The following is a 21,351-nucleotide window of genomic DNA, read 5'->3' as shown; positions in this document are numbered from 1 at the left end:
ACAACTGGGGGCAGAATTTTGCCCTCCCCCCAAGTGTCCTCACATGTCCAGGACGAAGCACTGGCACAACTGGGGCAGAATCCCACCTTCCCCCCAAGTGTCCTCATGTGTCCAGGATGAAGCAATGTGACTCTGCGACTCTGAGACTCACTTGTCGTTCATAACTTTTGCCCTCTAAACCTAGGATGTGACTACCACGAGAAGAGGGTTCTAAGGGGAGGTTATCTCCCAGGTCACATCTCCCTGGTGTCCATGCAAGGACCAGCTTTGCATGCTTCTAGCCAGAGCATCTTATTTCTGAGCTGATGGGCATGAATGCTAAGGCGAGAAGATATTGGATTTTCTCATGCTCTGCAAAAAGTTCCTTCAACTCAACTGCTTATGTCAGAAAAAATAGTTTCTAATTCTGACTTCCCTGCCTGCACTAAAAATTCTCCTCCAGTTCAGCACTCAGCTCTCCAGGAAGCTTTGACAGATCAATCAGTGTTGAGCAGTGAAAAGGCAGGATCTCTCAGCTCCAATAATAATAAAACATCTCTTACTGGCATGCCAAGAGCCGTAATGGTTGCATAATCCTCATTAATTTAACATTAAATATCCAGCAAGCATTACCTCATCATATAGGTCCTGCTATATCACTATCAGTTTGTTTTCGAATCAAGCTAAATGTATCTGGAGTGGAAATAGTGGTGAAGCCAGTAATCTCTACATTTAGAATGTAATGTTTAGGTTGTATGCAATGAGGAAACCAATCCAGTGAACAGGATCGATCACCCTAGAATTTTGTCAGTATAGGAAATTAATATTCTTTATTTTAATGCATTAGAATATAATCATCAACATCATTAAAGCAATTTTCTGAAGATCAGACCAAAAATGTATAAGAATAATAATTTTAAGTTATCATATGAGCTTAAACATTCCATTTCAATAATAATATCCTTTTCAACATAACCTACAGGCAGATGAATAAATTAGCAACCAATGAGCTGGTGCATCTTGAGGATATAAATTCTTCTCTACCAATCACTTTTTTGCCCTTGTGATGTGAAGACAAATCACAGGTGATACTTGAATGAATGATTAAGGCTCTGCTCTATCGAAGCTTTCTTTATGGAAACCTACAGCAACCTGGCATGACCCTTTGGATGTGGTTGTCTGGCCCATGATCCCTTTCTTGGTTCCTATTCGGCCATCCAGGCCTAGTGCATGGGCAAGACGCTTCTCCTGGAATCATGGAAAGTCATCCAATGTCAAATTTGCATTATGAATACTCATTTCAGTTGTTTCTACACTGGCACATTTATATTTTACTTTCTTTTTAAGATGTATTTATTTTTATTAGAAAGGCAGATGTATAGAGAGGAGAGGCAGAAAGGAAGTTCTTTTGTCCATTAATTCACTCCACAAGTGGCTGCAATGGCCATAGCTGCGCCAATCCGAAGCCAGGAGCTCAGAGCCTCTTCCTGGTCTCCCACGTGGGTGCAGGGTCCCAAGGCTTTGGGCTGTCCTTGATTGCTTTCCCAGGTCACAGGCAGGGAGCTGGATGGGAAGTGGGGCAGCTGGGTTTAGAACCTGCGCCCGCATGGGATTCCCAGTGTGAGCAAGGTAAGGACTTTAGCCCCTAGGCTACCGCACTGGTCCTGAGATGTACTATGATAGAAAACTGTCCATTGTGACCTCATGAAGCTATATTTTACTTTTTTTTTGTCTCCTTTGGTGTGAGTCTGTGTTCATATGCATGTACGTTGCTGGATAGAGAGTTAAGGTATGTTTCTTGTTCTGGTTTGTGTTTGTCCATTGGAAAGGCGTGCATTTCTTCTTTTGCACAGATTGGTGGCAACCCACATTGTGGTGTTTTTTTTTTTTTAACTTTCTCTGATAATTTAATACTGAACTCTCTTATCACTGATAAGCAGATCCATGAAGTGCAGTTTCCCTATATTGCCACCTTTTCTTCCTTCACTTAAAACTGTACATCTGTAGGTGTGCTGGATCAGGCGCAAAGGGTGTTCGGGCTACAGCAAGGTCTGCCCAGAAGGGCAGGCAGCGCCCTGCTCCTGCAGGGGACTTTGCTCAAAGCTCAGGAACAACGGACGCTTGCAGTGCATTTTTGAGACAATAAAGGAAACCAAATATGGGCAAAGCAAAAATACATGAATAAATACATAAAATAAAATCACAAACTCAGTCACAGGAGTCTGAATTATGAAACGAATCTTGTTGGAGCGCCTTGCTTAATATTTAAAGGGAAAAAAAATCAAAGTCATGTTTAAGGATAGAGTTTCTTTAAAAGAAAGAACCCTCTGAGTTTGGATTGTGAGACACAAGATCTGTTCAGAATTTTCTCTTCGAAGAAGGGATGTTAGCTGTTGCCAGGATGTTTCTCAAACAATAGTAAACTGCTTGAGCCCAAAGGCGTTAAGAATCCCAAATACCCAGTTTTTGGTGATTTTGTAGAACTGCAGGCTTCCAAAAAACGCACACAGTAGACAATGGTGCAAGCAATGCCAAGTCTCTGTGGGTCTTTCATTTGATCAAAGCAGGCTGGAGCCAGGATGAGCTAAAATTCCTTCTGCTTCTTTACCTGAAAGCTCAGACAAAGCCAAATGGTTTACCTTGCTTTGCATCCTGATCTCAAACGTGAAAGCGTACTACCTTCACCTGTTGAGGTAGCTTGGAAAATTCAGCCTCCAGGGAAACCTAAGATCTACCCCCTGAAAACCCTCCTGAGCTGCTGCTCTTTGCAAAGCCGGAGCAGCAGGACTGTAGCCTCCTTTGGAGAAGGTTCATACAGAAAGGAAGGCTGGAGATGCTGACGTTATTCCAGCCAATGCCCTAAGCACTGCTATGCTAGCTTATGCCTTATGCTATAAAAGCTGTTAAGATCCCCATTGCATCAATAAACACCGGGCGTACTTGGAGTTGCATAGAAGACCAATGCCAAACTGTTAGTAAATGAAAGAGCTGGGGTTGAAAAGAGAAGTTTGAGAATAAATACAAATGCTTGATTGATCTCACTCCTCTCCACTTAGGTCACGTGCCAGTGGCCCGCTAGCCATGCGGCTCCACGGTACTTACTGATGGCTCCCACACAGGTTGTTATTGGGGAGAGTGGGAGAATTTGATTCATAGAGAGAAACACTATTTCACCTTTGGCTTTCCTTATTGTGTTCTTTCCGAAGTAGAGCTGCTCTTCAGATTATCACATGTGGTTACAAGGTGGAGCTACATTAGCTTCTGGTTTAATACCAATGTCAAAACCTGCATACGTGCTCGCAGAGTCAGGCATAGCTAATCGCCCTGCAGCATCTAGGCAGCTGGCACCCCTGGGAGTTGTCGGTCCGGTCAATTACAGTTTCGAAGGGGAGAGATGTTTTTACCATCCCGTGCCTCCGTGAGTTCACCCTGCTGATGAACTTGCTCTTTCGAATACTCTCTAAGGGCAGGAGAAATTAATGGAGAAATTAATAGTAACGAGCTCATTTGGAAAGAAGTGGGCTCCTGATCATTCTGGGTTTGTTCGCTCTAGAGTAATGGGCCCTGCTGCTTTTATTTTAAGGAATTGCGCTTAGGCAAGTTGCTGAGTACAGCAAGGTGGTTTTCGCTAAAATAGGTGTATTGAATTTTGGTGAGCCTTTGAGACTAAAAAAGGAAAGACAATTGCCTATAAAAGGTGGAATTGTTGTCTTCTGGCACAGAAGAACAGTGGGTGTCTGCAGCTTCGAAGCGCTAAGCACGCGCACATCTAGCTTCATTTGTACACCTGCCAAGCCTTCTGAGCAGCTGTCTCCATCACAACAGCCAGCTGAGCACTGAGAAAGGCCACAGCTTCCCCACCCGCAAGCACCTAACTAAGTCCTAAAACGGCTTTTTGTATCACCCAGCAGAAATTTCTGACATAGGTACAGTACATTTGAGAGTGTGAAGTTTGTGGAGACCTTCATTTCTTTTACGTAAACACGTGCTGTCAGATCACGTGCTTGACCAATGAGAACCAAAGGGCAGCATGTCTGTTTTCCAAAGCTAGGTGCCTGCCACCACTTGGAAAGGTGTTGGAGAAAAAGAGCATTGTGCCCTAGTCACCTTTTTTTTTTTTTTAAGATTTATTTATTTTTATTACAAAGTCAGATATACAGAGAGGAAGATCTTCCGTCTTATGATTCACTCCCCAAGTGACCACAATGGCTGGTGCTGTGGCAATCCGAAGCCAGGAGCCAGGAACCTCCTCCAGGTCTCCCACACGGGTTCATGTTTCCAAGACTTTGGGCCGTTCTCCACAGCTTTCCCAGGCCACAAGTAGAGAGCTGGATGGGAAGTGGAGCTGCTGGGATTAGAACCAATGCCCATATGGAATCCCGGTGCATTCAAGGTGAAGACTTTAGCCACTAGGCCAAAGCGCAGGGCCTGCTCTAGTCATCTTAAGGTGGAGTTCCCATCCCATCCCATCCCATTCCATCCCATCCCATGTTGTAATTCTAAAGATTTAGTGATAATGAACCCATACTCTCAGAATCATGACTGGGAAAGGAAAGGTTTAACATTTTTCAGGCGTTCAGCATAGCTGTTCTGAGCTGTACTCCTCAGTGGAGAGTCTGGGTGTGAGTACCAGCTTCAGTTCTGATTCTGGCTTCTTTACTAAGGTGCACTGGAGGAGGCAGCAGACGGCTGATCTGGTCCCTGGTTTCCTGCAGTTCCTGTGTGACATGGGGTAGAGTTCTTGGCTCTTGGCCTCAGTTATAACTAGTCCTGGCTATTGGGGCACTTGGAGGGAATGGGCCAGCACACTGGAACTCTTTGTGTCTGATTTCCCAGTAGATATTTTATTGCTTTAAACATTGTTTCAAGGTCACAGACATGTTAACAACAGCTATTTGAATGGCTACTTTGGGCATCCGGAGTAGCTACAAGGAAGTAGTGAGAAGTCCCCACCATGACATGCTCGAGGCAGCATTTACACTGATCTGCAAGACATCATTATGAGAAATACTTTTTAAAGATTTCTTTATTTTTATTGGAAAGGCAGATATACAGAGAGAAGGAGAGACAGAGAGGAAGATCTTCCATCTGATGGTTCACTCCCCAAGCGGCTGCAACAGATGGAGCTGAGCCAATCCGAAGCCAGGAGCCAGGAGTGTCTTCTAAATCTCCCACATGACTGCAAGGTCCCAAAGCCTTAGGCTATCCTCAATTGCTATCCCAGGCCACAGGCAGGGAGCTGGATGGGAACTAGGGCCGCCGGGATTAGAACCAGAGCCAATATGGGATCCCAGCACGTTCAAGGAGAGGACTTTAACCACTACACTATCGCGCCAGACCTATTATAAGAAATATTTAATTATAATTTTTATCTTAGCCATTCAAGTGGTGCAGTTTAACTTATTAGTTCATTGCAGCCACTTGGGGAATGAACCAGTGGATGGAAGATTTTTCTCTGACTCCTCTTCTCTCTCTGAACTTGCCTTTCCAATAAAAAAATGTTTTGAAAAATCGACAATTACTTCATAGCTATTATTTCAGTATAATTTAATGATAACAGCTACCTCTTCCTAAAAATTGACAATTACTTTATAGATATTATTTCAGAAGAATTTAATGATCACAGTTATCTCTTAAATATATATGAGCACAAGACAAGAACCTGAAATGTGGTTACATTTACACAAATGCATAGATATACAAGTGTCTGTATCTGTATGTTTGTGTGTGTGAGAGCGAGACAAGGAGAGAAAGAACCATTGATAAAATAACAACCAAGCAGTGCTCGTGCAAACTACTCTTAACTAGAGTACCATTTCCAAAAGAAAATGTCCAGAATCAACCTCTGGGTTAGTCCTTCCAGGGATTTGATCCTCTCTGTGATATGCAAATAACTGTGCTTTATGATTTTTTTCAGGACTTCTTATGTGTTTCTGTGTTTTTCATTCACATCGATCTGCTCGTGTGGACCTGAGGGCCTCACTTGAACACCGTGGCCCCGGGCTTCATTGGCACAGAAGGAAACACTCACAGTTGAACCTGCTCCTTGCTGGAATTTAGTAGCCAAGCCTCTCCCTGGCTCTGCTTGCGATGACATCCGATTTGTTATATTCACTGTTTTTAAAGGTTGAATTTGGAACACTTTTATTTCTTGAGGGTTTCCTGCACGGGTCATATCCATAGTGCTTGAATAATCCAGCGATCATTATTCATAGTGCTCTAGTTCACAACCAGCTCCTTTTAAATATAAACACACCATCCTCCATCTCAGTTACCAAGTGGCACTGTTAAATATAACTCATAACTAGGAGTAGAAGAGTGGCTTTTATTTCTTTTTCTCTTTCATCACCACACACACACACACACACACACACACACACACACACACTACTTCTCTTCCTTCTCTTCATTTTCATTTTCCCAAGAGTTTGGAACTTTGGCTGATTGCAAACCTACTGAGTTTTCTGCTACTTTTGGTTGTTTCTCAAAAAGCACAGAGTTTGCCAAAACAAACTCCCTTAATAGAGGAGGCACAGACAGAAACATTCCCTAATTGTGTGGATAATTTCATCAGGTGGTTTAGTCCTTGCAAGAGTAAGAAGATGAAGCATTCATTAATCACTGTTGGTGGAATCCTTAATCAGTAATTGGTAGTGGGGATGGCCTCCTGCCACAGGTGAGCAACATGGTGGGAAGGGGAGCTGTGATTGGTCTTTGTTAATGAAGTGCAGGCAAGGGGACGAGGACAGCAGGTGGCCTCTGAAAGATGTAACTCACCTCCTGGAGCTTCCTCACAAGGTAACTTGCTAAGTTCTTGTTCTGGCTCACTGCTCACATGACATGAGAAGCAGAGAGCAGGTCTGCAAGACTGGACAGGAATCTCAAACCCATGTTTCTGCAGACTAAAATTGAGATGTTTTCATATGAGTCCACTGGTAGGAAGAGGCCCCAGACTCCCAAAATGTCTGCGAGAAAGGGAAGAGCCTTAGTTTGAACTCAACGTGAAGGTAACGTGATGAATGGTTTAAGCTTGGATTTTACCCGGGACAGGAAGCCTCCCCCAACAAAACGAAGCCCGAGCAGTGCTGTCATCTGGGAAGACGCCGCAAATGTCGTGAGTGAAAGCAGAGAAATCCAGCAGGGGTCTTGTGCTAGGGGCCTGCCTCCCATGGAACCATCAAACAGTTTGTTGAGTTCTCCGTGGAGGATGTTGTTGCCTGGCAAGTGCTAGCCGCGAAGACACCACCGCTCAAGTCAGGACTGGCACTGGCTTCTGTGCCATCCTTCCCTGACATCCCAAACCACAGGACTGGTCATTCTGTCCCCAAGGGAAGAGATTGGTGTCTAAGAAAACAAGAAGTGTGAACGGGTGAGCAACTGACTGTAAAAATGAGCGCATGCATAGCCACATATTTAGATTCTAGATGGATGGAGATTGAGGGTTAGACTAAAAGCACATTTGGTTTCTTCTCTCTCGATGTCTAGCTTACATACTCATGCATGATCAGCCCCTGTTAATACTGGGAACAGATTAGTTAGTGGTCCAGATGCCATCATGTCCATGGAAGAGAGGCCGGGAGGGTCTGTGCAAGCAGAGGCTTAGTGTAAGAGACCTGGACCCTCTCCACTTCCACACAAGGCTGAAGTGTAGACACCAGCCTGGAGATCATTTCTGCCCCTTTGCATTTTTATTAACTTTATATACAGAAGCTAAAGCGAGTATGCTACAAAACACGCATATGGTTTGTACTGGTTTCTTGATATAAATAGCTTCAGAAAACGCTTTTAAGAAACGTTTGTTTTTACCACAGTAGATAAGAATATGCCCCCCCCCCTTTTTTTTACCTGAGAATGAAATGATTTTATGCCTTTAGGTTTGGTTTTTCATACGATGTGGCAACATTGCTCTTACCTGGCTACAGTGTTTTTTTTTAACCAAAACCACCAACCAAACAAAAAGCAAAAAACAAAAAAATCAAAGAACCCTGGGAGACTCAACTTTTGAAATAACAGATTACATTTCAGCAGTTACTATATGTGTGTACAGAATTACATTTTTTTTCCTGGTTTCATTGCTATTATTAGTTATGGTGTCAATTATAGCTTTGAATCTAAGATAACAATTGGGAATTTATATTTTATTGAATATATACTTAAAAGTTTAGAAAAAAGCGTCAAATACTGTCAGCTCTGCTGTTGTGTTATTTTTCGTATCATCAGGCATTGTTTATTCAAGGGAAGTAAATTTTAATATTTGCTTGGTAAACCATAATTATGTAAATTATCTCTAAAATTAACCCCGACTGTTCTCCAAAACAAAATATTTTGAATGTAACTGCTTTGTTATCCCTATACTTTTGGGGGAAGGGAATTCCGATGTTACCGCAGCCATTCTGTGTTCAGGGCTCAGGATTTGTGTCTGTGTGATGTTAAGCAGGGACTGTTTCCAAGGCGAGTGGCTTTGTACCAGGTGGCTGTTCAGATCCTCACCTTGCAGTTCATATGAGTGTGGACACAGACAGTAAGCTAACCTTGATACATAAGAAACAGTGTATAGATGGGTTCTTTTTGGGTATGGCATATTTTAATTTATTGTTATTAGTATTATTATCATTTTATGATACAGTTCCCTAGGCCCTGGGATACAGATCCATTGTGGTGTTCCTCTTTCCTTCCGGCCCGTTGTGGCTGCCACTCGTATTCGGTAGCGGACAGTAGAGCAAGTCAAGCCGATACTGAACTCCCAGGTGTTAGCTCCATGAACAGGGGCTTAACCTCCTCTGCCACATTGCCTTTTCAGCCCTTTCCATTCAGTACAAGTGCTGAATGAAATGAGTCCTTACAAAGATGAGGGACATTAAGTAGTTGGAAGATGGAAGTGGAATCAAGTGAGAGCAGTGCAGGGACAAGCATTGCAACCTTGCACATCCGATGATGCGATATGAGGCTGTAGCGCCCTCTACAGAAGCGCTCACCTGTAAGCTTTCCAGGGAAAGTGCTGTGCGTGAAACTCACCCGATAAGGCCTGGTTCAGAGGTCTACAGAGGTGACTCAGTGGCCCTGTCAGTTAGGATTTAACCTGAATAACAGACAATGGGCTCTGTTGGTTTGTGCATGGAGAGTAATACGCATGTTCCAGTTGCAGTACAGCCCTCTCCAACATCCAGTCATCCAGTGCTACTCACAGTTTCACTCAATGTTACCTGCTTGGCCTCTTGAGGCTTTTTTTTCTTTAAAGATTTATTTTGTTTTCATCTGAAAGGCAGAGTTACAGAGAGAGAGGGAGAGACAGAGAAAGGGAGATCTTCCATCCACTGGTTCACTCCCCAAAGGCATCATTGGCCAGAGATAGTTGGGACTCAAACCACGAAGCAGAAGATTTTTCCAGGTCTTCCACATTGGTGCAGGGTGCCAAAGCCTTGGGCCATCCTCTGATGCTTTCCTGGGCCTTTATCTGAGAGCTGGCTTGGAAGTGGAGCAGCCAGGACTAGAACTGGAGCCCGTATGGGATGCTGCTGCCACGGCTGGAGGATTAGCCTAGCAGGCCAAGACATTGGCCCTGAGACATTGTATTCATAATCTTTCCTTTAAATGTTTTTACTGAATCTCTTTAAAACAACAGAATCAGGCCATTTATTTAGAAGTCAAAACCAGGAAGGTAATGTGAAAGAGAAAGTGAGGCAAAGGGGGTGATGCCAAGCCAATAAAATGTGGATTATTGAGTGAGTTACTGCTGTCGGGTACTCATGACTCGGTCTCAGCGAGGACCCTCTAAAACAGTGGACTGCACTTCCAGTGCTCATATAAAAAAGAAACACACGGGAGCTGAGACACTTACCTGGGGGTTCCTGTTTCCAGTGGACTTGTGAAGGAAGCATTTATTATTCTACTGCGCTTCACAGTTAAGCTTAGCATACACTGAGACACCGGCTTAGCTGCAGGTGAGGATTCCTTGGTCGGGAAGTGGTCAGTGTGTGGTGAACTGTTCATGGCCGCAGGTAAGCTCAGGTGAGGCCGGGAAGGACAGTTGCCTGTGTTCCGGAATTGCACATTCTCCATGCTTTTCAAGGGTCATGATGATGATTCGTGCCTTCTAATTTTTTTAAAAAGCGTATTTTGATCACTCTAGCTGCAATTCAGTGAGAATACAAAGTGAGCGATATTGGCTCAAGAGTACTTTATGTGGATGGAACTCTGTAACATTTCTTAGACTCTAACAACACAGCGTCCTTATATAAATGTTCCCTCCACGGAGCCAGCTGTGAGCTGATCCATTCATTTCTCCCTGGTTTCTGGACAGCAACAGAGCTTCCGCTTACCTTAAAAACTAGGTTGCAATATGAAGATTCTGGAACAAAGAAAGATCTCAAGGGTGTACTAAGGTTTTACCTGGCTGGCTAGCTGCTTTTACTCAAAAAGTTCTGATCTGCTAAGTGAAACAAGCGGTCCAGTCTTCCACTGAGAGGTAAGTTTGTAAAGCACTTTGAATCCACCTCTAGCCCCTGGCGATGCACATCAGCTGCCTTAGTTCTTAGCACTGGTCCAGCACACCGTCTTCTCAACCTCCAAGTGGAGGAACAAAAACCACTATTGCTTAACAAACTTCTCAATAAATGAAACCAGGGTTAAGCAGATCCCCTAGAGGTAACTGTCTTCAGTGAAGTGGGTCTTTCAACCTTTTTGTTGGTTTTTCCTTTTTAGGATGGTATCAACAAACAGTTAAGGTCTAGATCATGAAATCTCTCCCCATTTTATCTCTGTTACGTTGTAAGAGGAGTCCATTCGCACCGAGCTCTAGCAAACCAACTAGAGAAAGTGACGCAAAGGGGATGATGACAAGCCAATAGAATGTGGATTATTGTCTTCCGTGTGGGTTAGACCATCCAGCACCTTAAGGATTACGTAAGATAGTGCTTGCTCTTTGCTCCGAGGCATCAATGCGCCATCTATTTGTTCAGAACAATGGTGCCAAACCTGTAGCTCTTCCTTTCCTAACAATGCCCGCTGTCACGAACAACCACTGGTTTAGTGGCTAAAATAACACAGCGATACTATACAAAGCTGTGGTCAGTGAGGGTTAAACTCGAAGTCCTGGATGCTCTAGAGGAGGCTCTGCTGCCACGTTTTGGGGCAGCAGCCCAAAGCTACCTGCATTGCTTGGTTGTGTATTACTCTCTTCAAAGCCAGCCATGCGGTATCTTCAATTCCCCTCACCTGAGATCCTTCATTCCGAATGGTCTATTTTGCCAAATGGCAGTGATGAAAGAGCATGGCATATGGGGTGAAAGGCAAGTAGGATGGCACAGAGGGGGCGCAGGTGACCCTGAGTAAGAGAGATGATCCTGGGTAGATGGGGACTGAGTAATGTAAGTGACCCCAAGTAGTGTAGGAGATCCTGAGTAATGTGTGACCCTGAGTGATACAGACAACTCTGAGTAAGTGTATGTGACTGAATTGCATAGGTGGCCCTGAGTCGTATAGGGGAACCTGAGTAATGTGTGTGTATGTGACCCTGAATAGCGCAGGTGACCCCACGTAATGTAGGAGATGCTGAGTAGTGGAGCTGGTCCTTTCTGATACAGTTCCTGACAAGGGCAGATGGTCCCGCATGGTGGACTTGACCTTAAGCAATCAAGGTGACAGTGTGGTCGAGTAGATGAGCATCCACACCAAATCATGTCAAGTAAGACAATCCCCAGGAGGATCTGCCGTACTGAGGAAAAGTCCAAAGAGTACGCAACCATAAAAATATGAAAAAATTCAGACAATTAGCTCTCAATTTGAATGAATGTCTTGTTTCATAACTGTTATATTTCTTGGTGAGATCTTGCTCAATTGGTTGAATCCCAGGATCCAGAAAACCTGGTCCATCCTCCACCCCCGACTGTAGCAATAACTCAGGCTAGCAAGGATGTGAATCTGAACAAAAGACAGTGGCGAGGGCAGGAGTGAATGGACTTGATAAACTCCTTAATATTTAAATTAGTATTAGTGGATAGGAGTGCCCATCAGTACACGGTAGCTGAGAAATTTTCCCGAGATTCTGAATGAAGACATTGGAATCGGTTCATGTGGGAACCAGTTCATGGAATCGGTTCATGTGGGATGTGAGGTGAGCTTCAGTTTGGAGATTTCCAATTTAATAGGGTTATAGGACACCAAAGTAAAAATGTGAAAATAGGCAGTGAGAATTTAAAGTGATTCAATAGGGGTTCAAACCAGAGCTATGGCTTTGGGAATGCTAGATTTCTAAGCATATTAAAACTGGGTGTGGCTAAATGTATCCAGGGCGTGAAGGAAATTCATGTGAAGAATAAAAGACGATTAGCGGAACAAGTGACCCAGGGGATGTTTTTTATCTGAAAGGTGGAAGAAGAGAAAGCAACGAGCCAGGGCACGAATGAGAAATATTTGATAGTCCATATAACAATGTACATGTGCCTATGATGAGTGTCTAAAAATTCCCGTCTGTTTCTGAATGTTTCTCATCTGTGTATGTATGTACCTACTCTGTTGTCATCATCTGTAGCATCGTCATTGCTGTAACATCCGTATCAATCACCTGTTTATCCATATTCTAGCATCTCTGCTGTCTAATGTCCACATCTGCCATCTCTACCATCTATCACTCATCTGTCACCTCTATCACTTATTGATTGATCATCTCTGCTCTCCAGCCATGCATCCATCAATCATCTATTATGTCTATCCCTCGTCCATCTACCTATCTTGGTCTATCCATCTGTCTATTTATAACTGCTCAAATGATACAGCTTTTAATACAAGTAGTCCATCCAATTAGTCCAATGGTCATCAAACCCACTGTTGAGATTTTGAAGTTGCTGATGTGCTTTTGATTTATGTAGCTGTGGCTCTATGAATGGCACTTACTTTTGAGTTGTGCTTTGCTTTTTCCCATCACTTTCCTATTAAATTGATAGTCATTTGGGGACTCTGAGTTTCACTAACATTTTCTCCACATTATTGATACTGTTCATAGTACTGAATTTTCTTGTGGCTTTGTGGTAGCAATGACAGCTGAATAAATATTTTAAACTTACTGTAGTTTACTATCATGTCATATTGTACCACATTAAACCTAACTCTTCAGACCAGGTGAGAGGGGTATGGCCCATTGAAGAGCATCTGTTGTTGTGTGTCTGGATTCTGGTCCTGATTCTTGTCATGGGAGTTTAAAATACTGGTACAATGCAGGTAGTTTGAAAATTACAGAATCCTGGGCCTGGTGAGGTAGCCTAGCGGCTAAAGTCCTTGCCTTGCACACACTGGGATCCCAAATGGGTACCAGTTTGTACCTGGCAGTCCCACTTCCCGTCCAGCTTCCGGCTTGTGGCCTTAGAAAGCAGTGGAGGATGACCCAAAGCCTTGAAACCCTCTACCCGCATGGGAGACCCAGAAGAAGATCCAGGCTCCTGGCTTCACATCAGCTCAGCTCTGGCCATTGCGGCCACTTGGGGAATGAATCAAAGAGTGGAAGATCTGCCTCTCTGTCTCTCCTCTTCTTGTGTATCTGACTTTCCAATAAAAAAAAAATCAATCTTTCTTAACAAGAAGATTACAGATGCCAACAAGTCTGGAAACACGTCTGGAGAAGGCGAGCATCAGTCTCTTGTTTGAGCAGCACAGCTAACCTTGTCAAGGCCCCTGAGACCAAGGTTCCACCTCACCGGTGAGGTGACTCACATTGAGAGTGAAGCAGGGGCATTCAGGAGGGCCACTTCAACACTGTGATGCCCCACTGGCCCCTGTACACACTGCAGCACCTTTCCAGTAACTCGCTGGTCCTGTGTATGCCAGCGCAGCTTCCCTTTACTGCCCTCACACCTGCTCTCTCTGCCTATTCTCTCTTTCCCAGAGCTGAGTCCGTTAGTTTTACAGTTCCCACCGTAAGCATGGAGAGGATAGTTCTGGGCAAGTGCTAATTGGTGAGCTCAGCTCTCTGATCCCACTGTTGGCATCTGACTAGGGGCGGGTCATAGACTACAAAGACATGGAGAGGCAATGGCTGGTAGACAGCAGTTCTACTCCCTAGTGACAACAAAGCATAAGGGAAGCTCTGGGGAGCCCCCGAGGGAGAGGCAGGACTGCGAGAGCTGTGCCTGTGATCTGGGATGCCTAGTCTGTGACAAGCACGAGCACTGATCCACCATGGTGTGTGATGAAGAGAGGCATGCCTGAGGAACACCAGAGGTGACTCGTAGCCAGTGTAGACTGTGAGCCGTAGTGGATTTCGGTGATGCATCTCATGAGGTTCTAGTCTTCTAAATGGTGGGAAGTTGTGCAGCTGTAGAGCTCTGTTGATGGTCTAAGCTTTTCAGCGAGATTACAGGAGTTATTCTGGCACACCTGTCTGTTCCACTGGGGAGTTGGGTTAGAAGTGGAGCTACATAATTAAGTGGACATGTAGTGACAAGTTCTGCTGAACCTGACAATTGCTTGTCACTTGTCACTTGTTTCTGCAGACTAGAATTGAGTCATCTGTGCCTTGAGCCCTTCCTTATCATCATCCATGTGCCAGGCACTGGTTAAAATAACTTAATAGATTAGTTCGGTTGTAAACATGTTTTTCCTAGCATAGTGAGAAGGGAAGACACAGTGCAGTACGGCCAATGTATTTGGACACTAGAATGCTGGACTTTGCACTATTGTCTGTTCCTACCATGTTGTGATACACTTAAATAGCAGCATGATGGACTTATGACTGTTGCTGAAGAACTATATTATTATTGTTATATAGGTGATAACAGTGGGGGAAGGGATTTGCAGGGGAAGGAAGGGAAAATCCCTGAGCCTATGAAACTGTATCATGAAAAGTAAGAATGAAAGAAAATGTTCCATATAATGATCAAAGCTAAATGAATAAATGTATTTTAAAAAAGAAATACATCTTTCAGTTTTAAGAAAGAGCAAACTGAATGAGAAAACCGGCCTTGGAAACTCGCCCAAGGTCATAGAGCAGCACGGAGCATTTCTGTGGAACAAACACGTGCAGACTGGCCCCCAAACTCCCCTGTACCAACATGCCAGGGTCCTGTCCTTGGGCTGGGCAGCTGGGCAGCGAGGCGCAGGACAGCAGCTCTCCCACGGAATGCTCTTTAGCCTTAAGCACGATTCCGGAAGGATATTTTGCTGGGTTGCAAGGTGTTTTTATCTCCTTCTAATCTTTGAATTTAGAAGTGTAATGGAATATAGCGACAGGTGGGAGAAATTACCGTAGACTCAATATATTTCAACTCAAACATATATTTTTTTACTTTTTTCTAACAATATACTTTAAAGAACTACCATGATTAATGACACAGTTTTAATTAAAATATATATATATATATTTTTTTTTTTCTGAGGGTGACTGCTTAGAGAAACGGAGCCAAGAGGGGAGCGTTCTGGACTTGTTTGTGAGAATGACTTCAGCATTTCGATTCATGTTTTACCCCAAGCATCTTGTGTGCATTTTTAATGTTTAATTTTGTGTATGTTCGCCATGAGCAGAGTTACAGTGCCGGTTCCTTGGTACTGCAGTTCTCAGAAGCTTTAGAAAGTTCACGGCGCTACACTTAACCTTGCAATATTAGCCAGAACTCCCTGGAAATGCAGTAAGTCAGAATTCCTGGGAATGGCTTATGCACTCCTGTTGTCTCTTGGAGAATGTGACATTAACCCTTGCAGCAATCTTTCACCTTGCACCTTGTCTTTGCTTTCTCTCACTCATCTCCTCCTGCCTCTGCCTCTTTCTCCTTTCCTCCCTTATTCTGCTCTGTTTTTTTCCCCTAATTTAAAAGTAGTTGAAGCATTCTTTAAATATTTATATTTTTCTAAAAAATTGTTGATAGAGAGGCAGAGAGAGACAGAGAGGAAGAGAAAGAGAGTACATCCTTTGGTTCACTTTCCACATCGCTGCAACAGGCAGGGCTGAGCCAGTCCAAAGCTGGGGAGCCAGGAGCATCTTCCAGATCTCCCGCGTGGATGCAGAGGGCGGTGGACGTGGATCATCTTCTGCCTTCTCAGAAGTGCAGCAGCACGGACTGGAACCAGGACTCCCACATGGGCTGGTGGCCTGGCAAGCTGTGGGTTCAACTGCTGCTCGGCAACATGGACCTCAACATCTTGAACTTGCTAATGAAGTGAGGCCGTGAAGCTATGGGTTTGGAATTGGGTGCTCCCTGCTCTATTACTCTGAATTTCCTTAGCTCCACTTCTTTCTGCACGTAAGGTTGTGCCTTTTCCAAAGCCCTTGAGGAGATGGGAATGAGAGTTGTGCTAATTTGGTGCATACACCTTATCCATACACCAGTGTGTCACCTTACACTCTCTGAGTGTGTCCAGATGGGATGTGTGGACAAGCAGTGTGGACACCATTCCTGGTGGAGGCCTTTTTGAGCCCTGTTACCAAACTGTCTTTTCCTGTTTTGGACATGAACTATATTTTGCTTACCTCAATATCCAGTCAGGTGTCGTGGCTATTCATTTACTGAATTCTGTTACCAATCCCAGATTCTTTGGCTCACTTGCAAAGAGAAATTGACAAGAGATCAGCATGCAACCCAGGAGTGGTTTGGTTTGGGCTTCTGCTCCAGCTAGGAGCAAGAGGTTCCATGACAGGATCAATGAGGGGAGTGGGCAGGGCTTTTCAGTGGGTTGAGGGGTGTGGCTGTGACCCTTCCGCGCATGCGTCCTGGGTACAGGACACGTCACCTCTGCAGGGCAGCTAAGCAAGCAGTACAAGTACGCTTGTTTCTGCTTGTTTTGCACATAATATGCTGAAGATGGCTGTGCTGCTCAGAGCAGTGATCCCAGGAAGGCCACGTGTTAGCTGAGCTAGGCTAGTGTGGACGTGTGGACAGTCTGAAGGCCCTGATCGGGCGGGAGGGTGGTGCTCATCGTTAGTGACAAATGTTCCTTGCTGACACTTGGTAGGCAGCTAGAGCTAGACACACAGGTCAGGAGATGCGCACACACAGGGCTGGGATGGGCGTCACTCAGTGACTCCTCTTTCAATCTGGTCTCAATTGTTCCATGAGCCACTTCCCCCACCACTGTTTTTGGTTTTTCATTTGGTTTCTTTTTAATCACTGTGGATCTTTGCTAACTATCTCTTAACCAACCAAATCCAAGAGGTATCTGCTGGATTCCTTAGCACAGAAGACAATCGGCATTTGATTTTATTCAGAAAACTCCAGGTCATATGATGCTATTGTGTTGTTTGTTGGTTTTACTGGAATCTGCAAAACAACTGTTATGTCTTACAACAAGGGAACCCACAGTACAGGCACGCAGTGTCCCCCAATACCCAGTCCACCTCCACGGCTAAAGGTCAGGCCTGGATCCTCCCCACTCAGGTGGGCTGGCTGACATACCATTGGACACGTTCATTCATAGACAAAACCTGACCAACAGCAGTGGAGACTGATGCTTCAGGGAGTGGTTAACACTTTTATTTCAAAAGGCAGGATATTGTACATAATACTTTCAGAGAAAATAATTAAGATACCACAGTTAAATGAATTCCATAGTTTTCCACACAGTAATAAGCATGTTTACAATCTTTCAAATGTGAATTCATTCCAACTTTATTCAAATGCAACGCCATTTCACCGGGATCCGAAGGGGTGATTTCTGCCTTTCACAAAAATTAACCCTTTTCCAGATGTTTATTTATCCTCAAGTTGTACAGCCTCAGTGTGTGTTACAAGGGTTTGGTATTTTACCCCATGATAAGTTCTGCTTTGCACATTTCTAAGGGGGGGGGGATTACGTGTGCCATGAAAATTCCATTTTCTTTTTTTTTTCCCCAACAACCTATAGAGAACAAACTCATATTAACACAAAAAGAAACGGAGCCATCAAAAAGTCTTATCTCCTCCTAGCAGAACACAGTCAGAGATTCAAAGCAGATACCTTGGTGACCATTACCATGGCTTCCCAGTCTCTACAGAAAGAAAAAGACAGAATACAGAAATAAAGGCTGCAGTCCCTTCTCGCTCATGGAGCTGGAATCCTTGCCTGCAGTGGGCTGTCTCTGTCCGTGCGAAACCTCCGAGCCTTGCCTCTAAGCTGCTGGCTACGGCTGGTTTCCAAAGTGCTTCACGTGACATTTCTTTTTCTACTTCCTGCAAATATTCCATCAGAGTCAGTGACCAGCACCTTTCATATTAAATGCACATGGTATACACAAGGAATAGAAAAATACACTTCTGTACTTTAAAATTTCTGGGTCGACACAGATCCCATCATTCATACTTCGTAGCAGCATGGGTATCCAGACATGTTCTGCAGACCCTCTGTTCACCAGTTCAGTTTTTGGCAGTGTTTAGCAGAATGTCCGTCTCTCTTTGCGCCTTCCTCTGACTCCCGTCAGGTCCAGTGTCAATCTCACTGAAGAACTTTATCCACTTGATTCCATCATGTCTACTGCACCGAAAAGAAGTTGATCCAACAGCAAAAACCTACACACACACACACACACACACACACACACACACACACGAAAAGCTTCCACCTTGTAAAGCTAACATTCACTCTTCTATATTTTAGCATGCCATAGACCTTTCTGTTAAGAATTCTCCTGAAAAATAGACATGTTCATCATGTGAAGCTGTCATAAAAATACAGTGACTATCCTCAGTGATTTTAAAACCATCATAGTAAATTTTTAAAACTGCAGCAACAGTGGACCTTAAGGGCAATCACATCAGAATCTGTAGAAAGTGAGCCGGACAAGGTCAAGTTTAATCCATACTTGGACATTTATGATTGGTACCAATGAATCTGAGTATACCCAATGAATCTGACTCATCCAGGTGTGAGTCACTACCTTGGCACTAAATCCAGCCATCTGTCCACACTTCAGAGTGGCTGGGCAACATGGCTTCAGGGCTGCAGTCCCCAGGGCAGGCTGTGATGGTGGTTTCACTCCACTGTCTGTCTGACAGCTTTGGGGTCCACAGACAGGGGTGTAGACTGGTGACACAGATCATGCCGTCTTTCAACTACGTACCACGAGAGGCAGCCAGGGAGCCATGCATGCTGTACTGAATGCAAATTATTTGCAACAATTTGTGGCTGTGCAATATGTTTTTGACCAACTATCTTCATGCCCAAGGTAGAAAATTTTGTCAGTTCATGAGAAAATATTAACTGTCACCATAGATACACAAATTTGTGTGTGTGTCTGTGTGTAATATATAAATCTGTAACATTCAGGAATGCCTTCAGTGCTGTTTTGAGGTTTCTTTTGGTCCGGATAATTGTGCTGCCAAACAACTTCTGGTATTATATCAGGGCAAGTGATTGCTGTATTAATTTGCAATCGTAATCATGGTTTTCCTGGGAATGCTAATTCCTGGGAGTTCTAACTTTACTGAAAAGCTTTTGTTTTTAAAGCAATTAAACTTACTGTTGATTGATATTTACCATCCAATGTTCCTGGAACACTAAAAGAATATGCTTTCTACATAATCTATTACAGCGCATTGCTTGAGAGTAGCTATTTAATATAACAGCATTCAGTTGAGTTTTCAAACCAAAGAACTAAAATTATAGCAATTTCACTTGAAATCTATAAATCCATGCACAAGATTGTGTTCAACAGAATCACGAAACATTATTTGTTGTCTAAAGATGAATGAATCAATAGAAAAATAGAATTGATAAATCATTGACACTTTAACGCAGAGTGGAGAGGAGAACTAGTAAATCATGCATTTCAAGCACTTGTTTTCATTTTGGTATGTTTGGAAACATAAAACATGCAGTGATGAGATGCAGGTCAGTATGAGTGAACAATACCACAACTGCACAGGGCTGTGTTCATTGTAGGTTGTAGCCTTAATGAAACACTTTAGAAAAGGACCACTGTATGTCCTCTTTATACAAGCAGAGAGTCCAGCCTCCACTCACGGCATGAACACCTCTGGCATGGATCTAAGCCACCGCTGGCAGATAAACATTTGGAATGTCATAGTGAGAAGAGGGGGGGAGTGGGAGGATATGGATTGCATGCATGAGTTACTTCAATGAGCTCAGTGTTCTTAAAGGATCCCAAAAGGAACAGATAGAAGTATTCATTTCCTTCAAGTATACGTAACCACGCCATGAGAAAATTACAGACAGGTGTATTTATAAATGACCAAAAAAGCAAGAAACCAGCTTTGAGCCTTGATTGTGTTGGATATCACTGAATGTGAGATGTGAGAATTTAGACCTAACTCATGGGCAACTCTCTTTCTCCCAGCATACCAATCAACGCATGATTTATCATAATACTCTGAATTAATTATATGCATTCATCCATTTCTCTCAAGCATCTTTTTTTTTTTGAATCTTTGGTGGGAAAAACATTAATTAGGCACATTGTTTAAAACATCTATTTGGTTATTGTTGTGGTTCTGGATTTTCTTGTAGATTCTCCTGCAGAAAGTGATATGACCACACTCCACTGCCAAGCAGCAAGTTTCCACCGATTTCTGGAGTTAAAAACAAGCTAAGCAAAAATCACTTTGTTTTCCATCACAAGATAACTTCACACCTGACATTTTAATTTCCACTCAAAAGAGTTAAGATGTTGAAGGAAGAAAAGCTATGTAGGTTTAGCAAGATAATTGTAGACAACTATTTAACAGAATTATTGAGTTCAAAGTCTCTGTCAGGGTCCGTCAGATCATGGACACACCGATTCTAAAAGGGAAAAGCGTGGCAATCTACAATTATGATCATTGCAGCTTTACTGATAGCACTTATTAATATTTGGAATGACACTAAGAATCACATTTCTCAGTATTCCTTTTGCATGTTTTACAGATTTTTTTTTTTCCAATGGATTAGTAGAGAGAAAGTGAGTAAGACCGGGCTGGGAAACAGACAAATCTATGGGAATGCATGCAACAAAAATATGTAGTATTACTTCATGTAAACCGCCTTCCTCATGCAAAGATGCTATGAAAACTGAGACGATACATGTTACATTAGCTCAGTAACAAAAACGGCTAAACCAATTCCATGATTTTTGCATGAACAGGAGACTTGAATTGTTCAAAGATTTCCAGCATACGTGTTCCACGGCCCAATTACGCGAATTGAATTTCTAGGAAGGAAATGATGCATGATTATTCCTTGCTCCGGTTTCTTGTTCTCTTGACGAGGGAGCAGAACAACCCAGTTTTGGGAGGAGGGCCCATCAGCATGGGGGCTTGGTTCTTGTGTGTAATTTTTATCTGAGAGAGAAAGAAAAAAAAAAAAAGGAGAGAGTAATTCCCACACTGTTGATTTCTGATGGTCTCTGCTGAGGTTAACACTCGTTCATGAGTTGCTGAAACATGGCGACCTTCAAAATGTCTATCATTTCAACAACTTTAA

General features: G+C 43.4%; 1 protein-coding gene across 8 annotated transcripts in view; it reads right to left on the bottom strand.

Annotated features, from left to right (window-relative positions):
* Positions 1–20,236: 20,236 nt before the first annotated feature.
* DGKB (diacylglycerol kinase beta) overlaps positions 20,237–21,351 on the bottom strand; it is a 566,350-nt gene continuing 565,235 nt past the window's right edge. For all 8 annotated transcript variants that reach the window (XM_040964636.1, XM_040964637.1, XM_040964640.1 and 5 more), the window contains one exon: positions 20,237–21,209. In XM_040964636.1, the coding sequence (XP_040820570.1) occupies positions 21,102–21,209 (108 nt within the window). In that variant the 3' untranslated portion in view covers positions 20,237–21,101. The remainder of the gene's footprint in view (positions 21,210–21,351) is intronic.

This window comes from Ochotona curzoniae, unplaced genomic scaffold, assembly GCF_017591425.1.
Source record: "Ochotona curzoniae isolate NIBS_2020 unplaced genomic scaffold, NIBS_Ocur_1.0 scaffold_3835, whole genome shotgun sequence".
Lineage (NCBI taxonomy): Eukaryota > Metazoa > Chordata > Mammalia > Lagomorpha > Ochotonidae > Ochotona > Ochotona curzoniae.
This window is presented reverse-complemented; position numbering and strand designations above follow the sequence as displayed.